The sequence below is a fragment of the Odontesthes bonariensis genome, chromosome 13 (assembly GCF_027942865.1).
Source record: "Odontesthes bonariensis isolate fOdoBon6 chromosome 13, fOdoBon6.hap1, whole genome shotgun sequence".
Lineage (NCBI taxonomy): Eukaryota > Metazoa > Chordata > Actinopteri > Atheriniformes > Atherinopsidae > Odontesthes > Odontesthes bonariensis.
The window spans coordinates 14,159,477-14,180,921 of record NC_134518.1 but is presented as its reverse complement, the minus strand read 5'-3'; the positions used below and the strand labels follow the sequence as shown (position 1 = coordinate 14,180,921).

General features: G+C 40.2%; 1 protein-coding gene across 1 annotated transcript; it reads right to left on the bottom strand.

The window, feature by feature from the left end:
* Positions 1-4,745: 4,745 nt before the first annotated feature.
* LOC142397233 (homeobox protein XHOX-7.1'-like) lies at positions 4,746-7,714 on the bottom strand. The gene is made up of 2 exons (XM_075480575.1): positions 7,331-7,714; positions 4,746-6,728 (listed from the first exon to the last, which is right to left on the bottom strand). Exons 1-2 carry the CDS (start codon positions 7,629-7,631, stop codon positions 6,280-6,282), a joined length of 750 nt encoding a protein of 249 aa, XP_075336690.1. The 5' UTR covers positions 7,632-7,714; the 3' UTR covers positions 4,746-6,279.
* Between the last annotated feature and the right edge of the window lie 13,731 nt (positions 7,715-21,445).

The following is a 21,445-nucleotide window of genomic DNA, read 5'->3' as shown; positions in this document are numbered from 1 at the left end:
CAGTGGACGAGAGGGTAGCCTCCCTCCGCCTTAGGGTGTGGGGACGAGTCGTGACTGTTATTTGTGCTTATGCACCAAACAGCAGTTCAGAGTACCCACCGTTTTTGGAGTTCCTGGAGGAGGCACTGGAGAGTGACCCTGCAGGAGACTCCCTCGTCCTGTGCTGACCTCAACTGGGGACGTTGTGAGTCAGTGAGGGGAATACTTCGAGGGCCTCCTCAATCCTACCGACACGCCTTCCGATGAGAAAACAGAGTCGGGGAGCTCGGATGTGGGGCCTCCCATTTCTGGGGCTGAGGTTTCCGAGGTGGTCAAAAAGCTCTGTGCTTTTACACATTGAAAGATACTGTTAGCACAAATGCTAAAGTCATCATGCTCACAAAATAGTCTCAGCCAACACTGTTGAGTTACTTGAGCCTGGTCTTGAACAAAATGGCCCAATGCTCAGGCTCCCAACTGACATTTTAGCACCAAGCTGCTAATGTGGCTAAAGGGCTATTAAGTATTTGTATACAAAGGGTTTACAGAATATGAGTACTGGAGAGACAGAGTGGCCAAGAGGAAGTGAACATGAGTGGTTTTTCAGAGGACTGTATTAATCTTCTTTAATTGTTCCAGATGGAAGTCTGCTTTCGTGCCTCGACCACCCATTGTTCATCAATAATTTAATACGTGATCCCAGGGGTGCACCAAGCCTGCTTTGCTTCATTACATGCCTCACAAGATTGACCCCTATTGGAGAGATTTGTCAGTATTAAATCCAGTGAATGTCGAAATACTTACAGAGAAAAAGAGAAAAGTGAAAATAAGTACAACCACCTCGAAATCCTTTCATGATGCTCTGGACTCAAATCAGGAATGATGTGGGACAAAATCACTTCTTTAAGCCAGAATCTGAAGCTTGCTAATTCAAAGTAAAACCTGTTACATCATAGATAGAATTAACAGACTTATCCTTTCATCTTCCTGTCTCACAGTCTGAGGCAATCAGCGTGTTCTTTTCTGACCATTTCTTCAAATATCAATTTGAAAATGACTGATGGTGTTACTCACTAAAATTGACTTTTTTCTTATATCTATCCTTGCTGCTTAGCATAACAATCAGTTATCTTTACATTGAGAGGTATAACTGAACAGTTTTATCTTGGAAGAATTTGTAACTTTGCTTTTGAAAGTGCTGAAGTTATAATACACTGACTTAGATGACAGGCTTGAGAGAGAAACTATGAAAAAGCAAAGACAAATTAAATATCATTAGATTCTACCAACAATTTCAAGTAAAAGTGTAAACAGAAAGCCTAGCAAAGAGTTACAGCACAACACAGCCACCCTTTCCCCATTTAACCATTCAATTTCAGTGATTGAGTAATGGTGTTTCTTCGTATCTGAGTGTCAGTGAGTGTGTTATTAAAATACCAGAAAGAGTTAGGCGGGTAGGGCTTTTTCAGTGTAAAAGAAGCCCTGGGGGAGATAAATGAGTCATAGGATCTCAGGAGATGAAGGGGACACACAGAACTGTAAGGAGACCTGGACAACAGTGAAGGCTACAGATGGCACCGCTCTGAAAAGGATAGGACGTGGAGTATGAACCTCCCACAGGGCAATGTATGGATGTCACTGCTGGAAGCTAATTCAGTTTGCATTGATGCGTCTAAACTGAAGAGTCACTTCAGCTTCAGAAAACAGGTTTGGTATCTTGCACCAAAGGCAGGAACTCAATGTGCTAAAGGTAGAGGATAATAAATACAACTTTATGCTACTCTTTAGCCTAAAATAACACCTATAGGGATTCCAGATGTGTTCATCTCGTCTCACATGCATGCCTCTGCAAACGAAAACAAGCTGCTTTCCAGGGGGCGAGAATAACTGTCCTGGGAAACAAAAAATACACAGGTTAAAAGAGCGATAGAGAGACACACAAGTTTAGAGAGAAACGGAAAATGGGTGTGTTTAAAACTTCAGAATAAATGAAATAGAAAAATATCCTTGAGTGTGTTGTTATTTCTGCTATGATTTCCTCATGTTCCAACGTTCAGTGCCCTAGATCTTTGTTTAGGAAAAAAAACACAAACTGTAACCCAAGAGTACCTTTCTATCGCACAGCCTCGAAGCCAGAGGTTTTAGGTGTGTCTTTATGTTTAAATAGGTCATGTTATTTGGCCAACAGGCTTGAGGGAAATGTCTCTTGAAAACCAGCTGAAAGAACAAGACAAAAGAAAAGAAACTGCTCGAGGTGGGATTATTCAAGGTCTGCATCTGTGTGTGTGTCTGAGCATGAATGCTTCAGTAAAAATCGAATTCCCCCGGTGAGGACTTGCAACTGTATGAAAGTCACGGCTTGTTCTCTTATATTGTCATAATGAGCACACAGATTAACTGTAACAGCAACAGGATGAAGGCGGACTCTGTGCCTAATTATATCAAAACTGCTCATGGCTCTTTCTACCTTTCATGCAACATGACATATACGGGCATTTAATTAAATAAAGATGAGAAAAAAAAAAGAAGAGTTCAGAGATGCAGAATCTGAAAATTCACAGCAAATGTGAGGGACAGAGCAGGGGGCGTTCAAGGAAACACACCTGCTCCACAGCTTTGAACACAAGATGAAAGCCCTTCCACCCAGTACATAATGTCAATGTGTAATGGCTTTCAGCATTCTGCAACCCAAGATATACCATTCTACAACATAAAGACAATCATTTTAAAAACATACAATCAACAAATATTCTGCCAATTTGACATGACTGTGGAATATAAATACTTTTTTGAAATGACGCAAATACAGAAAAAAAAAATTCAACATCACTATCATGTGATCATTGGTGAAGAGACGACTACAGGAACTTCATGAGTCATCATCGTAGGAACAACAAGCGTGTCCCCACCACGTTCATGACTTTTCAGTGGCTCCTAAGAGCAATTTTTGCTGCAGTCGAAGCTGCTTGCCACATAAGCATTGTCACGTTAATAAATACACCACACAGTGCTTTTTCTCTTCTGAGGTGCGAGTTATGTGCAGTAAAAGAGAAATCCTTGTTGTGTTTGCCATGTCTCGCATTACTGCCTCCCTGACAAGAAGTGCGGTGTGTGTGTGTGTGTGTTCAAGGGGGGGGTCATTGGTGTGCAATGAAGCACATAGTGTTTATCAGCTAAGCTGCATGCACTTGGATGTTTCTGCCAAACAGACAGGGACAGTTTGGAGTGGGGCAATGACAAAATCCCAAGCTGGCTCCTTTTCTGTCAACAAAATGGCTCCGACTGCTTTCTTTAGTCTTGAACAGATTCTAAATTAATGAATTCATTCATAAATCATATGCTGTCATGTTTAATGATGTGGCAGCCTGATGGAAATATTCACCTGCTTATTACGGTGCATAACTTCATCTATAAGAGTAAAAATGAGGTGAGGAGAGCTTCTTATTCTCAATCAGATTATATCTCATTCACAATTAGAGCAGATTTCATGCACCACTGCTTGCAGTGATATGTGTATGAGAATCTAATGGCTTCTTTCACTGCAACAGTGAACTCTTGAAATCCCCAGTCCCCTAACTGGAGCCGTTTAGCACGGATATAAAGGAACAAGAGTGTCATCTTTGATTCACCAGGCTATTCATAATGGATGTAACGTACATTTTCCAAGAGCTTGAAAGTTGCCAGTTTGCCAACACGTTAAATCTGCATAGGATGATATGGTGTTACCTAAAGTGTTCTGAAATACGTTTTAAATGCCAAGAACGAGAAGACTGAACGAGCTTGTTGATATCTGAACAGCAATAGATGGGAAGCTGCTACACCTAGTGGATTTTGTTCACAACTGCAAGAACTTTCAATCAGGGAGGAAGCTTAACATGACACACTGATTACCTTTAAGTCCTATTTGCAACTTCTTTTTGTAACATGATGGTCATTTTTGTTTGTTGTCAAGAGTTATTGGTTCTGGGTGGACTTTCACCTATTCATCCACACTGCGTGGCCCGGTGGAGAATGCCTACCTATCAATCAAGTGTAAAAAGGGAAGGACAAAATCCACATCCCTGGCTCTGAGTATTACTGGAAATGCCCTCTTTTACATAATGGATTCCATTTATTATCTATTCTGCCACTGCAACTCAGCAAGGAGAGAAGCTCATACCATCATCATTTTAGCTTCAAAAAGTATTTAGCACAGAAAAATTTACATTATTATTTAAGCTTCTATAAGCCCTGTTGGGCCTCTTGCTCTTTTTAGCGCAGGGCAATATCAAGATTGCATTAGTTAAATCCCTATTGACTATTCAGCCTGAGAAAATCAGATTAGATCAGTCAGTATTCAAGCAGCTTCCCTCCTCCCATTTCCTGTCATTCTTTGTCAAATAATTTGGTCGTTTTGATTTCCTTTAAATATTCATCATCATCATTATTACTCATTATTTCTTACAGAGACTGTAATATTGGCCAATAGGCCATTGAGGGCCTTTTCTATCAACTTAATGCTAGGTTTCATTTCCAAACAGAGGGGAGTAAATGGACTGTGAAATATGTGCTAATGGTCACAAGCTTTTTCCAAGTTTTGACAGAGGGAGAGAGACCATATAATGTCCTGTTCTGTTATCTGACTCTGCACATAATAATTTCACAGAGTTTTGGAGTCAGAATTCTTTGACAAACACAATTAAATCATCGACTGTAAAGGGACAGCCTGCTGTGGTGCCATGTTACAAAGTTCACGGAGCGAGACAGGCTCCATCTAAGTATATATTTTAAAAAAGGCTCACATTAAACAAAAATCTCAACCTCTGCAATAAAACACATGTTTACAATTGTAGCAATAAGAAACAATTTTACATCTTGAAGGCATATTTGGCAGGATAAATATTCATTTAAGTGTAACTCCTCTGCACTTGGGCCACCTGGTTTTAAATACACAATCATACACATAGTGGTAGGTCCTAACTTAAGTCTAAAGCTGAATTCAGAGGTTAGACTAGTGTTTTTTCATGCGTTTTGAGACTAAAACACTGTAACAGACATTAACTACTATCATAGCGAGGGTATCCAACTTTCTTTTTAAATTAGTCTAACTCAACAGACACTAAAGTGAAACGTTTAGCCTTATGACTTGAGCAGTTAATCTATTCTAGACCAAAGTGGAAGTGACAGATAAAGGGGCCAGTATGTGCAGCAGCGAGCAGAGCTGTTGCTTTTAACCAGGATAGAACAAGACCATTTATGACCGAGAGTTAAAATCCATAACATTGCAGCAGTACTTCTCACAGAAGACATTTTACTATGTAACAGCAGGGGGAAAACACATTGTTAAATAATAAAACAAATGAGGCCCCGTCATGGTTTACTGGGAAACCTGAACAGGACAGAGACATTATTATTAATTATTTGGATCACTTACAGCGGGGCTCAGAGGGCTGTGGGAGGAGGGAGAGGAAGTCTGATCACCATAGAAGTTTGGTAAACAAGTTTCTGGGAGAACAGCAGTTGCGAAATGCCAACTACTAACTGCTCTGAAGATGTCTGGGAGTGAACAACATGTAGAATGGGATGAAAACCATGGCACTGAAAGAGGAGTGCACAAGAGAAGACAGATGATACCACTGGAAATCAAAAAAATGAGATTAGGATTGGGAATGGAAACACAAGCCAGAGTTTGTGTATTACAAGATAACTGTGCTGAAGCTTAATGGGTTACTTATACAGCTTTATGCTTCATGCATTCTTCAAAAAGGTTAGAGGACAAGAGTTTGGAAAACTGAAGGTTTCATTTTAGGATTATACACATAAGATAATAGCTTTTAATAGTGTAGATATGCATCAAGAAATACATGATTCTCTGGGCTATCACAAATAAATGCAGTATGTGTCATTTGGGAGTATTTCTGGCTTTTATGGATGAATTTTCATGAGATGCTTCGGCCCAAGCTGTCAGTCTCCAATTTCTCAGCATCTTCACGGCTAACAAGTGAAAAATGCACTTGAATCGTTCATGAAATACAAATAAGAGCAATGAAAACAATTCAGATGGTTGCAAAATACACACTCTGGTATTTTGGACAGTATACTAGCAAATAGGAAAAAAGGATTGCGTCGATCTTTGGACTCCCATGGAAAATTTCGTTCATTAATAAAAAGTCTCCTTGAAACTCAAGGCTAGAAAATCCCACGAAGCTTCGACGCCACATCAGATCTTTTGCAGTCATGTTTTTTTTTATACGGTGCATGATTTAATGATACCATCTTGTCAAACCTTTTTAAACAAAGTCGGTGCATTTCCCCTTCCTCTCAGGAGAGGTGAAACAGGCTATAGCCCAGCTGTGAGGCGTACATGGCCAGATGTGCGGCAGGGAGGAGGGGAGTGCGGCTGTGCGAGCAGCCCAGTCTGTAGAGCCCTGCTGAACCAGCCTGCAGGTTGACACTGTGGGAAAAGGCAAAGGATGAAAAACCAGGGCAGAACACAGCCTTGGACCCAATGCCAGCAGCTATCTTGAGTTTCTCCACCTCGGCCTCCTGAAGCCTTTTGGCTTTGGCTCGTCTGTTCTGAAACCAGATCTTGACCTGGGTCTCGGACAGTGATAGGGAGGAGGAGAACTCGGCCCGCTCGGCAATGGATAGGTACTGCTTCTGATGAAATTTCCTCTCCAGGGCGAGGAGCTGCATTGTGGTGAAGGGAGTGCGAGGCTTGCGGTTGGTTTTGTGCTTTCTCAAGGAGCAGACTGCAGGACTGAACTGCCCTACAAGACAGATATGTCATCCATTATACACCAAATCACTAGCTTCATAATCAAATAAGATGATTTAGGCCAGGCTCATTATTCAGTCAGTAAACTAAGTATAATAATAAAAAAAGGGACGACATTGTTGACTTGTTTTGAATAATAATTTGAATAATAAAATCTTCCCAGTTTGGTGCTTCTTCGAATTTTTATTGGCTTTCATCTTAAATTTCATAAAAGATTAAAAATATAAGGAGATATTAGGGCACTTATGCATCTGTATATTTATATGTGTGTGTGTGTGATTAGATTATATATTTAGATTATATTTTGTCTAAATAATGAGCTGGTAAAATATAAAATTTTCAAAACTAAACTAAATTTATTAAATTCAAATTTCAAAGCAACATAATCCCAACAAAAAGGGGAAATCAGATAAATGTTGGTGAGACCAAATTTAGATAAAATCATACATATATAGGCTATGAGTTATAATTTAGAGCAAACAGCGATCTTTTTCAGCCTTTTCTGATCTGATTCACGTTCACATGGATCGTCCAAGTGGAAGTTCATCAATCAAGGATCAACAGTAAAATCTTACTGACAATGAATTTACTTACGACTTGGTATTGACATCTTAACTGAGCCAGATATCCAAGACGGCCTTTCCCGTTGTCCCAACGACTCTGATTTAATAGATACTAAGTGTTGGGAAATTTCATCCGGTCTGCGCGCATTATCTTTAGTCAAAGCGTAATTTCCTTTCTCTCCGCTCGTCGCAGGCGGCGACCTCCTGTCCGACATGAGCGCCTCAACACTAAAGGGCAGACGGGACACCTGCTCCGAGCGTCTGTTCAACGTCGCTGTCTCCACATCCTCGTCTGTGGACAACTCGTCTCTCAAGTCTGCGGGGGCAGACATGCTGGGTTTTCGTGGATCAGTTTCTAATTCCAGCCCAGGAAACTCATGCCTTTCTGACCAGAAACATGCAGCGGGCAGTCGGAGAGAAAAGTCAGAGTAACTTCTATCGAGTTGACAGGAATTGGTGCTGGAAAAACTTTGGCACGTCCTCGGGACCTTCAGCCAGATGCGTCCTGATCCCAAATCTGCGAGAAGACTTGTGATTGGACGGCGTGTTTAGGGCGCTGCACTCTGCCACACCCCTAAGCACACAGCAGGCCAGCAACTTATCTGCTTCATTTAGCAGTAATCATTAAGTAGACGATTGTTTATCTCATAAATGAGACTGACATTAATGTGCAAATGAGCATAGGCTGGCTTGATCCTGAAATCTGAATGAATGCATACAAAATTTGTATGAAACTGAAGACTAGTGCAGAACCCTGCTAATGTAACCGTGTCATCACGAGGTCAGGGAGGAAATTGATTCCAGGCTGTTCAACTATATATCCCATCCGGCAATTAGGCTGCTGGATTGGCCTGGCTGTGTCTTGGAAGATCAGTGGCACCAGGATGAAAAGCACCAGAGAGGCATCTGTCTCAAGAGCTGTCGTTCTACTTAACAATACCTGACAAAGCTCCTAAATCAAGCCCCAACTCGCGGAACTTTACACAGCAGTTGTGGAAGTAATCACAATGGTAATCAATAAGAATCATGCTGCTTTTAAAATTCAGACATCACCGTGCAGAAAACCGATACTTAAATGTGAGAGTCAGTTGGGAGATGGATTATGGTTTTGGGCATTACTGTCATTACATTGTTATTATTAACACCTTGTAATTAGGCCTGTGGAATCCGGTTCTTTTAAGCAGGATTTAAAGGTAATGATGGAAAATTGCTACCTTCCTGAAGTGTGTGGCGCCCGCTGCGATTAGTCCCAGTCTCTGCTCTGTCAGAAGAGACAGAGGTGTCTCTCGCTGTGTTTGAAGCTCATACCGGTGGGGCTCCAAAGCATTAGGAAACATCATGAGAAATACAACTGTAGCGTCCTGAAAACCAGCCAAAGAGACTGCATGTTAAAGCACACAAATCTGGAAGAGCACCATGTTTAATGCCATTCTAGGCAAGATACAGTCTTCATTCAGCCAAGACCAGACATGCCCAGAGGTTGAAGTAAGATTAATGTGCTTAGTGCATGATGTGTATTGTACTGTGCTTCTAGTTTGCTTCTATATCTTCAAGTCTGTCTACTACATCTCCACATGTACAAAGGCCACCTGTGAAGTGACTGGTGTGCCATCCTGAGCTCTGTAATCAACCCTCAGAGAGAATGTGTGCTCTCTGTAATCAGCAGGATTAGTGCTATCAGGGTCTCAACTCCACAGCATCTCAACATCAGTAGTCTCCATATGACGCAAAGTGCTCACACAACCTAGGCCCACGTATCTGCAATAAACACAGGCAAAATGTGATAAGATCTCGCTGTAATTGGTCCTGTCCCGGTCACACTCTGCACTGACGGTGCAACAAGAAATGTTTTTTGATTGCGTTTTCACCAGAAGGAGTAAAACGCGCTTACAGAGCGACTGCAAGACCAACCACGGTGAGTTCAGGGCCTTAGCAGACGACTGCAGGGAGTACAGCAGAAATAAAGTAAAGGCAGGGACTGATTAAAGATCGCACTGCAGCTGTGAAAATCAGCTTCACCTGGCGCTGTCCCCTGAATCACTGCTCCACATCTTTAATCCACAGCTGAGCTTCAATCATAACCCACTGCCACACAAATCCCTCTGTACTTCACTCTGCTTTCTACCAATTCCTTCCCTACAGGTTTGTTGTGTGCACCATACATCTGGATGTCAAAGTGATGTCGAAATGTTAATTTCACCACCAATAAACAGACCAACACCAGGCTGCAGTCAGAGCATATTTCCTTGGGCTGCTAGTGGTCCAGTGATCAACTGATAATTAAAATACCCTGAAATAATTTTTTAGCAAACACTAATTGTGCCATAATGAATGCAGAATAGTCACACTCACTAAACACACAGACAGGCAAACAGGTGGAAAGGGGACGATGAGTGGACAGGGGTCTATTCATCCCGTTCCAAACTTTGGACGAAACAGGAGGCGGTGTCATGCACTGTATACAAAGAGGACCTAGATGCAGACAAAGCTTTCAGAGGCAGGCAAATGTAGAAATAAAATGCTTTCATCTAAACCAAACGAAAGGTGCTGCAGAGCCAGCAAGTCCGAGAAGAATAAAATCAAATTGATGTAAAATAAAACTTGACTAATTAGATGCGGACAATGACTCAGGTGAGGGCAAACAATCACTAAACAAGGACTTGCTGTAAAGGTTTACTGTGAAACTAACTCTATAGAACACAGAAATGTCCACAAAATAAAAGAGGAGGTAATGTTCAGAAAAAGCTAAAGTTAAAACCATGACAAAACTAAAACGAAGAAGAAAGCCAGACCCATAGATCATGACATCTGGACTGCCCTTGTCCAGGCCAGTGTCACCTGCTTCACAGAAACATGCTGCAGGGGTCACCGTCCAGCGTGGAGCTTCATGTAGCCCTTTTCACTCAGAGGTCTTGTCTCATTGGTGCAAAAAAAACAAAGAAAAAAAACAAAGTCATGTCGTAAAACTGGTGCTGTTCCTCTTTGGTCATTTTCACAGACCAAATGGAGGGTGGATCAGTGCCATATTAGAGTGTGCTTTCACACAGCAAGCTGGTGTCGTTGAAACACTACTCTTCCTGAATTGTACCTTCGAGAAAAATGGAGTGCGTTCTGTCGTGCTGGCTTTCCCTTACACACAAATGCAAATTCAGCACTGTAACTACCTCTGTAGCAAGCTCAACAATGCAACAGCAACACATAGTAAATTCTAGAATATGCTGCAGCAGCAAGTTGCAACAGCTGCAATCATATTGTGTGTATTTAGTATATGTTTTAATCTTCTACTGAACCGTTTTTTTTTCAATAAAACATTGATTTTTGACAGATTTATTCTGCACTTATCTATAAGCTGTGCTGGTTGAGTGGATTTTTTTGATGTCTCTGTCTGGCTGTCCATCCATTTTGTATTCCTGCTTAATCCAATTCATGGCTGTGGGGCGGCTGGAGCCTATCCAAGCTGCCGCCTGGTGTAAGGTGGGGCACACCTTAGGCAGGGTGCTAGTCCACCATGGAGACAAAAAAAATCACTTTACTCAGCAATCAACCAAACATGCAGAATTTTGCATGGTGAGAGGAAGCCTGTGAATCCGGAGACAATCCACACACAGGGAAAACATGCAAATTCGGGATTCAAACCACAAATCTTCTTGCCGTAGGGCGATGATGCTAACCACCACACAAACATGCAGACATCTGTCTGTCTACCTATACTGGATAATGAAAAAGAAAAAGCACTGCAACATCATAATTTCCCTTTTGGATTATCAAATATCTTTTTTTCAATCAATTTGATTTAATTTCACATGAACCTTTCCCCCACGACCATTCCACCTCTGTAGTTCAACACAGGGCTCCAATGGGTGAGGTTGGTACATCAGTCCTGCCTTAAAACTAGCCGTGTTACAGGGGCCATAAATTCAGTGACTTTGGTGAGTTGCTTTCCTTTTATTCATCCAAGGAAAATATGTGTGAATTTTATCATACACACTTGCTTCATAAATTTGCTTCTGCATTGATATGCTAATTAGCCATGACACTTATAGACACTTGCATCTCCATGTCTAGCATGTTTATGAAAATATGTCAATATCTATAGGTATATACATATATGTTCATGTCTCTGTGTGTGTACACATTTACAGGTTTCCCAGTCTCAGAAGAACATAAAAAATTGATATATTATAAAGGAATAGTTATTGTGAAATAGTATTGCTGTTGTTTTGTACAAACAAGAATCAAGGCACCAAACATGTTTCTATCATGTACTTTTCCTAATCTCTAGTCCCACACCTATCATTATAAATATTCAGATTTGATCTTTTCTTTTTTCTTGCTTGACAGTATGCGGGATAACGCTGTCCTAATGCACTTTTGAACATGTAACAGTCACGCACAACCACATTTGTTACAGTTTCACACAATGCAAAACACAAGCTTGCTGAAATGGAAAAGGAAAATGTAGGCACACAACATTTCTGGAGCCTTATAAAAATGTAGCAATTCTACAATTTTTCTAAGTCTTTAGTGGGTTTTGAGTGGCGGATAATTGTAGCTGATATACATCCTGGTGTTGAATGAGTCAATTGGGGATTAAAGGAAAATAAAATATGTGGCCAAGACAGAGTTAGTTAGTCCCACCAACATGAAATAAGCCTTTAAGGCATAAACTTACACTGGATGAAAGCTCTATTCCTTATTTGTTTACAATGAATTTTTCTTTTATTCTTAATTCTTATTTTTTTTATATATATATATATATATATATACATATATATATATATATATATATTGGGGTTGATAATCATTTAGCTATGAATTATGTGAATGTAAGTAAAAAGAAAGAGAGTAAAAGAGAAAGGATGAGAGATTTTAAAAAACAATTGTTTTTGTTGATTTCTAACTGGTTTGGTGTTCTTACATTCTGATTTCCACGTGCTATCCCAAAATATAAAGATGGAAAAAGCAGCATGTGTATTTGTTGGAAAAAAAAACTCTTGAAGCTTTAAAACAAAAAAGCGTCCCCCTGTAATCTTTCACGGTGTAATTTATCTCTGTAGTCTTTCCAGCAGTGACCGAGATGCTTACAGAGCTGCTGTAACCTGAATGTCGAGGCAGAACAGCGAAGGACCCGATAGGTAAAAAGCTCAGCTCTGAACACCCGGTTTGCATCTTTATCTCTGTTTCACCTGCAGTAGCTCTGATAGCAGTCGTGTGGTGTATGGATAAGTACTGCAAGACTGAGTTATTCTTCTCCTTTCGCACAACACCACTGGGACCGTAGACAAACTGTTCTCTGGAGACATGAAAGAAACATTAAAAACAAGGGAATAATGATGAAATAAGAACAAAGAAAGGTGGTCATATTAGTGATCATCAAGCAAATACAGTGCAGCTGTGATTATACTCTCTGATGACACCATATGTGACCAAGCCACAGACTTTATACACAGTTTTAGCAACGGCATCATCTCCAGGACATGCAACATCATCTTCAAAGGCCTCAAAATTAAAACACCCTAACTACTGCTACATGCAACCCACAGACTTATTCATCATGGAACAATCGAGACCAAATCAATATTTCATCTGAAGACAGTCAAAATAAACAACTCAGAAAAAACCAAGAGAGGCACAACCCTCACGACTTCAATACAAGTTTTTAATCTTGTTTTAAGTATAGGGCAGCATGTATTACAGCTAAAAATAAAATGAGCCATAACAACGGGGTTTTTTTTCCCCCTAAATCTAAAGACAGGACTATATTTGGGTTGTTCTTTGGCCAGAATGCCTTTAGATAAGTCGTGTGCTGTAAAGCTGACACCCACCCCACCCAAATGTTTATTTACGAAAAGTGTGGAGTTGCTGGTGGGAGGAAAGCCCACTCTCCTGTTGTATTGCAGCTAGAGAGCGAACCTAAGTATAATGTAAATATCAATGCAAAAGCATTACATGTTTTTAAATTGAGAATATTTCTTCCTTTTGGTCAAAATGATTGTTTTCTGAAACTTTTGTCAACACATGTCCAGCTGGAATGATTGCTGCTGCTAATTCAAATACTTTTTAACGTCTATTATGATGAGTCACTGTGCAAATGGAAAAAAGAATGACACACTGAATGATCCGATTGAATTTTCTATTGGTTCAAATTAAGCCTGGAATAAGAACCCCAACTACAGATGAGTGGAAGAGGAGATGCTGCCGATGTAGGATTGAAACGGAGAACAAGTGGTAGGAAGTTTAAACTATTGAGATCATTGGCACCTAAAGACAAGCTGACTAAAGACACAGCAGGAATATATTGCTATGTGTTTCATATTTGTGGAATATTATCCAGACTCACACAGCTTTCTACCCAGCTGTCAGTCTATATGGGCGGACAGAGAGCACAGACAGAGTGGTAAGAGTGAAAGAGCAGGGGTGGAGTTGCTTCTTAACAGCAAATGATGTAATCTTGTCACTGGGACGGACCATCTCTAAAACCCGGATACTGAACCTTTGGCGATGGAATTCTGTCAGTCTACGGAACAGAGAGAATTCTACCTGTGTTATGGGATCTCACCATCGCTTCCAACTTTCCGGCCGTTTTGCCAAACGTTTTCTATTTTCGTTTTAATTTTGTACTATTTTCCCCGATATTTCAAACTGAAACAACACAATTTACCTTTTGTAATTAATAAAGTACTCAACTGAGTCGATTTCAAAATGATCAGAAGTATCTGTTTTTCCCTCGTTCACAGAGATGACAACTGTCCGCACGACAGATGATGAAATGTTGAGAAACAACATTCTTAAATTGTTGACTCCCATCATGTTGTCAGAAGAAAATTCGGTTTTGATTATTTGTTTTTCTGCATTACACATTTTCAGCCTTTTGTTGCCTCATTTTTGTCACATCACGTAGACATCCGATTCGAGGTGATATATGTGTTCATAAATCCATTTCTAAGCTTTGTTTTGTATTGGGGAGTTGTTTAACCAAGAACAGAAATGTCTTCGTGACAGGGACTGAATAACGAGCAACTGCGTCAGGAATCGCTGCATCAAAACACAATGTTCATTTTGTTTAACATTTGAAAGCAACCTCTTCATTTTGTACGTCCAATACAGGAGCTATCTGCAGAGGGTGGCACCTCCCATGGCTTCACCAGCTCCTACAAGGCAGTATACTTACAACTAATTGCACCTACAACCAGGTGACACACAGTTTAAGTTATAACCTTGACAAACTATCTGCCCATCAGTCATCTTGATATGGCAGAGAGCACTGACAGCTCTTGTGGATCTCAATATCTATCCAAGTGAAACTGCGTTGCAATCCAATGTGATACAGTAAATGTCAACTTGGAGTTAAATAGCAAAACAACTGATAGATGCTGTCAAGAGCCACTGCAAGCATGGGGAAAGCTTGTAGCTCAGCCTGATACAATAGCAGAAAAGGCACTGCGAGGCCAGTTAAAATAAAGTGTCATCAGTTACAGGAAGTCATGTCAGCAACAATGGCACAAAATTAAGAATTTTCCCATGAACTTCAATCACATGCTAAGACTGAGAGAAGAGAGCTTTAACCTTGTTTTTCTTACTAGTTTGAACACGTTCCTTCTCTTTTGTTGTAGTTGCCACCAAAGCTGAAAGAGGCTCATTAGCGTGGCGCTTCAGCTGTTGGCACATGCCAGCAGATGCTCCCCTATTGACTCAGCTCCAGCTGATGTAATTCTCTGACAGCATTTGTTTTCCTGTAAATTTCAACGCCCTGAACTCTGCCTGGCAGTAAAAGCTCTCAAAGAGTTGGCATCCTAAGAAAACACAGGAACAAAAGGCACCGTAATCCCATTGTGACTTTTAAAACCTGATTTTTTTTATCAGCATGAAATGCTGCCAAGCTGCATACATACTGACAATGATTGGGTTGCCATAACATGCGCTGGCAACACAAAAAAAAGGGCTCGCTTTTAAGATATCTCTGGTCAGAAAGTCGGATTGAGCAACAGGACAGTATGATATTATGACCTTGAGATGAAGTTCTGTGCTAGACGTTTGTAGAAATTGAAAAATATACTATTATTTTTTATGATAAGTAAAGTTTTTCCTTCTTACTTCCAGCATTAGAAAGTTAGTGAATCAAATATTTGTAAATTAGATGATAAAGGCAGGGTAAGATTTGGGCCACGATACCTTGGGACTGGCACGACGTAACTCACATTTACCCAAAGAAATTTAGTTAGTGAAAACCATGAAACATAGTTCATCCGAGCATACACGTCTACAAATGTTCTCATCAGGCATCAGAGAAAATGGAATCCATCTAGAATCCATTTACTGCACTTCAAACTGATCTGGAGATGTCCATTTAAAAAAGATCCATCTGTTTAAGATTAAAGACTTGTTTTGATCCGTCTTTTTAATTGCACATGTAGACGTTTTACATATTAGAATGTTAATGGAAACGGCGAAATCTTAAAAAAAGCACTTGTGATTACCTGTGTTTGTGGAAAAAGACTCGATGTGCACGACTGGAGCTGGAAACCTTGTTTTTTATTTTTTTTTTATGACGCAGCCAGAACTTAACTCACGGAATAATCATCCATTTTCTCTTCAAGAGAATACAGCGTCAATAATTGACGGCATATAGGAAACTTTTTACAACGTTTCCAACTAAAAACACTTCCAAAAACTCTCAACATTCATCTTCAAGTTGTCCGAGGCATCACGAGGCCCTTCAAACCAGCTGAGGACAATTCATCATCTCCAAACCAAGTTTACGCAAATTATCCTTGTTTGGATCTTCTTTTAAGAAGCATTTCTAAAATCTGCTTCAAACTTACTTGTCAGTGTGGAAACAGGGCTGCTTTGTGATAAAAGTGGCAGAGGTCAACCAAATGACAGCATTAGTTTGTAACTGAATTAAAAAAAAAAAAAAAGTATGTGTGAGCTGTTTTTGAGCTTTTAGTTTTCTCCGAATAAACAGGTGATTGGATCTTTGACAGTTTGTGTTTGTCCCGCCAGAGTCAGCATAGTTTTTCAGATTTACTGACAGTGCCACATCTCGTTTCTCACTCTGCCTCCGTTTCGGTCAGGATGTGACACGGGAGGTGTTGGCGCACAATGACTCACGCGCCTCCAAGAAAGCAGAAGCACACTGAAGGTCGTGTACGGGCTGTTACTGAGAAAGAGACAGGATGGTGTTAAGTCAAGTCACAGCTTTAAGCATCAACCCATACTCGTTACTGCACCGCTTCAAAGCTCATTTTAGAGGAACGGTGCCCACTTCATCATCTCCCTGACAGCTTCTGTGCCACCAGAAAGTCTCGTTTTAAACTCAACGACATTCCGGAGACCTCTAACGGCGTAAACAATGCAACGAATCACTGATCAATGGGCTTGGCAGTGTGGTCTGGAGGTACAGCTGCCAGTCTGCCGGTCTCCTTACAAACCGCAGCTCTGATGAACTACTAATCACCATCCCGAGTCATTTATCCTGAGCGCTGTTGCAGCACCCTCAATAAACTCCCTGTTTACTGGTTCTAAACCACCAGCTTTAATTTTCTGCAGAGTACAATAATCTATGAACTTGGGGGAGGTTTATTTCTACAAGAGCAGCCCGAGTACTCCGTTTAAAAAAGTTGGACATAGCACAGCATGGTGACCCTACTATCATTAAGGATGTTTAGTAGATTGGCTGCAGGTGTAAGAGAGATAAGTTTGTTTCAATCCCATTTATTCTTTCGTGTGCCACCGAGACAACAAACTAACGACTGAAGTAGTCAATTTACCTTAAATGTAGTAAAAGTCCCAGAAAATGCTAGAATTTAGATATGCAGTAGCACTCTATGTAAGCTTGGGTCATAGATCACTCTACGAAGACGTGAGATCTGTGCGGTACTTTTCACAACAAGCGACACTCACAGAGGCAACACTCCTCAGATGTTTTGCTGAGAAGTCCGATAAGGCTGCCACGTCCCGTTCCGGGCAGAAAAGGGTAAAACAACTGGCCTCTGAACACAGGCAATGAGGCTCATCAATCAAAGCGTTCAGAAACTGCAGAACAATTCAAATCAAATCGTCCGACTCCACGATTTAACAGCAATTATTTCAGTTAAAGTAATCGCAGCCATATGCTGCTTTTTCACGTTGGCTGACATTTATCTTGTTAAAAAAAAAAAAGATTTAACTTCAGACCTTCACTGAGAGTGGAGGTCAGTACGGTTTATTCCACATTGTTAAACGTTTTATAGAAATAATGAATAAAATGCTTAATAAGTGAAAACCCTCTGTATCAATAACATTATTTAGTGTAATATGGCAACTTTATTTTCTTAACCATTAAACGTGTTTTCCTCCCTAAATAACGGTGACATGGCAGCTTTTGGATCCATCTGTAAAGTTTTACATGCTTTGAAGACAGACAATCAAATATTCAGAAATTCACAACAAAAGCCACTTCTTGAAATACAAACCATTGAGAATGATCTAACATTTGCATGACAATCACAAGCTTATGCAAACGTTTATGAGAATCCAGACTTCATCACAAAGATGTGGCGTGACGTGTGACCAATAACTGAACTCAAACAATGGTGACACTGGAGGTGGGGGCGCCCTCTGGTGGACATACAGTAGTTATTTATTTTTTGTGAAAGAGCTCGGTAGTAGAAATAACTTAAATTTAACACCAACATACCATTTTTCCAGACAGTTATTCACTTTCTTTCTGCAAATATTATTTTTATAGTGTTATTGACAGGGACAAACTGCGTGAACACATAGCCACTCTGCTTCTTTTGCGGTCTCAACCTCTGCGGCACAGAAAGAAAAGGCTTTAACACACCCGCCACAGCCTAAATCTTAACAACCCAGTATAATGAACATTGAATATCATATAAAATTCACTTTAAAACATCAAACTAAATCAAAGTACAAACATTTTAGCTTGGATTTATCTGATAAAATAACAATCTTCCATTGCACATAACCTAAAAAAACAGTAACTTTTCCTTTGCCAAATAGCCTTACGTGCACTGTGATAAGAACTAACATATGCCTTGCTTTAACAGTGGTTCAAACACTCCACGCTCAAGGAACCAAAATATCCACCAACGATAACTTTTGATGTGGAGCAGCACTTATTATGAGCACTGGTTGAGCGGCCTGCTACGGCTGTGAGCCATTTTGTACCATTCGGACTCAGCTGGCCTGGCTGAGAGCAGCGAGCCTCTGTCGGATAAGCCGGTTCTCTGCCAGCATCTTGGAGATGGTTCGAAGGGCAGACAGCTGGGCCTGTTCAGGACGGGGGACATATTCCCAGGAAAAGAAAGAATGGGAGTGATGTGTAAAGGAATTTTATTATCCTGTTTACTGCATTGTCAATCTAACGTGTGTATGCAACGTGTGACTAAGTATTGTGTAGCCTTTTAAATGTATCTATACTCTTATCTGTTATCACGTGCACACACATCCTGTGACCGTTCAACAATCCTTCAGCACAACAGTGCGTTCCAAAGAGCAACTGTGCTGATTGGCTGATGTGGAATGCGCCGTCATCAGTTAGTGTCATACTAGCCTATATAAGACCGACATTAAGCCACTCAGTTAGAGATCTCTCCATGCTTAGAAATGAGCATGTTTTTGTGTGTTTAATAAATCTATGAAGGCTGCAACGACTTTGTTAAATTCTTCCGCCGTGCATTGAAAATTCCTCAACAGATGAAACAGCTGGGTTGGCAAAGAGAACACAAAATGCTTTTGTGTCTACCTGGTAGAGGGAAACAGCCCCAGCATTTATTTATGCATATTTATTTATCCAAGCACAGAATGTGATTGTTTTATGCAAGTGTCGCAGGCAACAATGGCAGGATGTGAAATAAAAGTCAGCCATTTTCCCATTGTTGCCATGTGACTTCTTACAGGGAACTGCTGGGTTTGTGTCGATATAAAATGACCTGAGATCAGTTTTATCTAAATTATCTGGACTGAAATTATTTACACCCACTTGCCAAGTTTGAGTGCCTTTAAAGCTATAATGTGTAATATTTCACGGACAATGAATGTCTCCATGTCGCTCCGCCATTTTAAAACTACGGGATTTGTAGAAGGACATGTCATCAGCTTCGCATTTTCCGTTTCCAGTGTGTAAACGGAAAATGCGAAGCTGATGACATGTCCTTCTACAAATCCCGTAGTTTAAAAATGGCGGAGAAACATGGCGACATCCATTGGGGTGTAACACTCTTATGTACATTCGCATGCTGAATATAAAGAATATAAGAACACTGCACTTTTGTGATGGAGGTAATTAATAACGATTGAGGTAATACTTGTGAATGATAAGACTCAAATTTGTTAATAGACAACGTGAAATATTACACATTATGGCTTTAAGAGGAACATATACTTAAAGAAGTATTCACTAAGCAATGTTATCTAAACTAGTCTTCCACCGGCCAGTGCGTTGACAAACAGAGACCGAGTTTCCCCACAGAACACTACATTTTAAAAAGATTGACATTATTCTCCACTTCCCCTGCCGGTGGATGTGATGTAATGGCCAATCAAAGCAAAGGAAGAAGTCAAGAGGAAAGTTGTGGAGTTATTTACAGATTTGTCAACAAATTTGAACCTAAATTGCTGAAAGGATGTTGTAGCAAACTCGTAATTCCCTCTGTGCACTTTGCATATAGCCTACCTTTTCCTTCGGGTTTGTTGTTTCAGATCTTTGGGAGAAAAAGAAAACGTCTCCATCCACAAGGGCAGAGACGGTGTTGGCACCTGACAACAGCAACATCAGCACAAAATCTTATGGTGAGGCTTTTTCCTGGCAAGTCGATAAAGTAAATCTATCATGGTGGATTATGTTATTTATGACAGGTCAGTTATAGCTCCGAGGACGGACTCATAAAAAATGGAAAATCCAAATATCCAGTGAACACTGCATAAACAGGACAATGTCTAAACCAATCATGAAATCAATACATTTTATAGGGTTTTAAATAAGTGATTTCAAGTCCCCCATAAACAGTTTTCAGTACGAAAATCAGAAAATGAATTAAATAATTTGAACAGGAAAACAGAAAACATCACTATATGTGCCAGTTTCAGCAATTTATCTTGGTTAAAACTGCTGTTTTACATATTGATCAGATATCAAGTTACATTTTGAGTCACACATAATGAACCCTTATAATGATACCAACAACCCTTGGTTGAGAGCTGGTATTCTTCAGTATATTATCATTTATTTGAGAAAATGCTAAGCTAACATCACTCCAAACATCAAAGCTAGCCAGCTAACAATAGCTACCACAACTTAGCTTGTTTTTGACTTCTTAGATCACTTTAAAAGGCTATATTACACTGCGTTTTTCTCTCTTGCTCCGCAGAAGTATTGGGTTCACTTGTCACAGGCTTCGGGATATATTTCGTCGATGTTTTACCATCCTTGGTCACCTTCCCCGGAAGAGTGTTGTTAAATTTTGGTAATCTGACTTTCAAGACAGACCGAGTTATCTTTGCCGATCCATTTTTACACCGCTTGTTCCCGCGCTTTTCACTCTGAGACTGAGTGCTGGGTTCCGTCTGATCCACCTCCTCTTCACGTCTTTGAGTGGAACCCAACTGTGACCCGAAACTGGGCACAAAAGATTTCTTAATTGGCGGCATCTCTTCTCTTTTCAAACTCGTAGAAAGATGCGCTTAAATGGACCCTGCCACCGTCAGCCAGCAGGTGGCACTGTTGATCCTCATATCATAGCTCCCATAATGGCGGTCAATCGCTTCAGCCGGTCTTTTTGTATCAATTAAAACCATACATCTGGAAACTAAGAGGTATGTTACATTCTGCGGACACCGCGGATTTTTTTTAAAAATACATTTTTGAAAAAAATTAGAAATATTGATGATACTGAAAAATAGTCCAAATTAACTGGTTTATGTCAGACTCATCTTAAAATGAATTCGGTTAAAAATAAAGAATAAATACTAGAGTGGAATAATTATAAATATCAATTTGTACACCTTGTACACATTTTTTTTTATTTTAAAGGATCGCTGAATATTTTCCCCCAGTCTTCTATGCAAGTTGCTCAGTGCCATCATCAGAAAAGCATCCCCACAGGATGATGTTGCCATCACCACACTTGGCTGTCAGCACAGT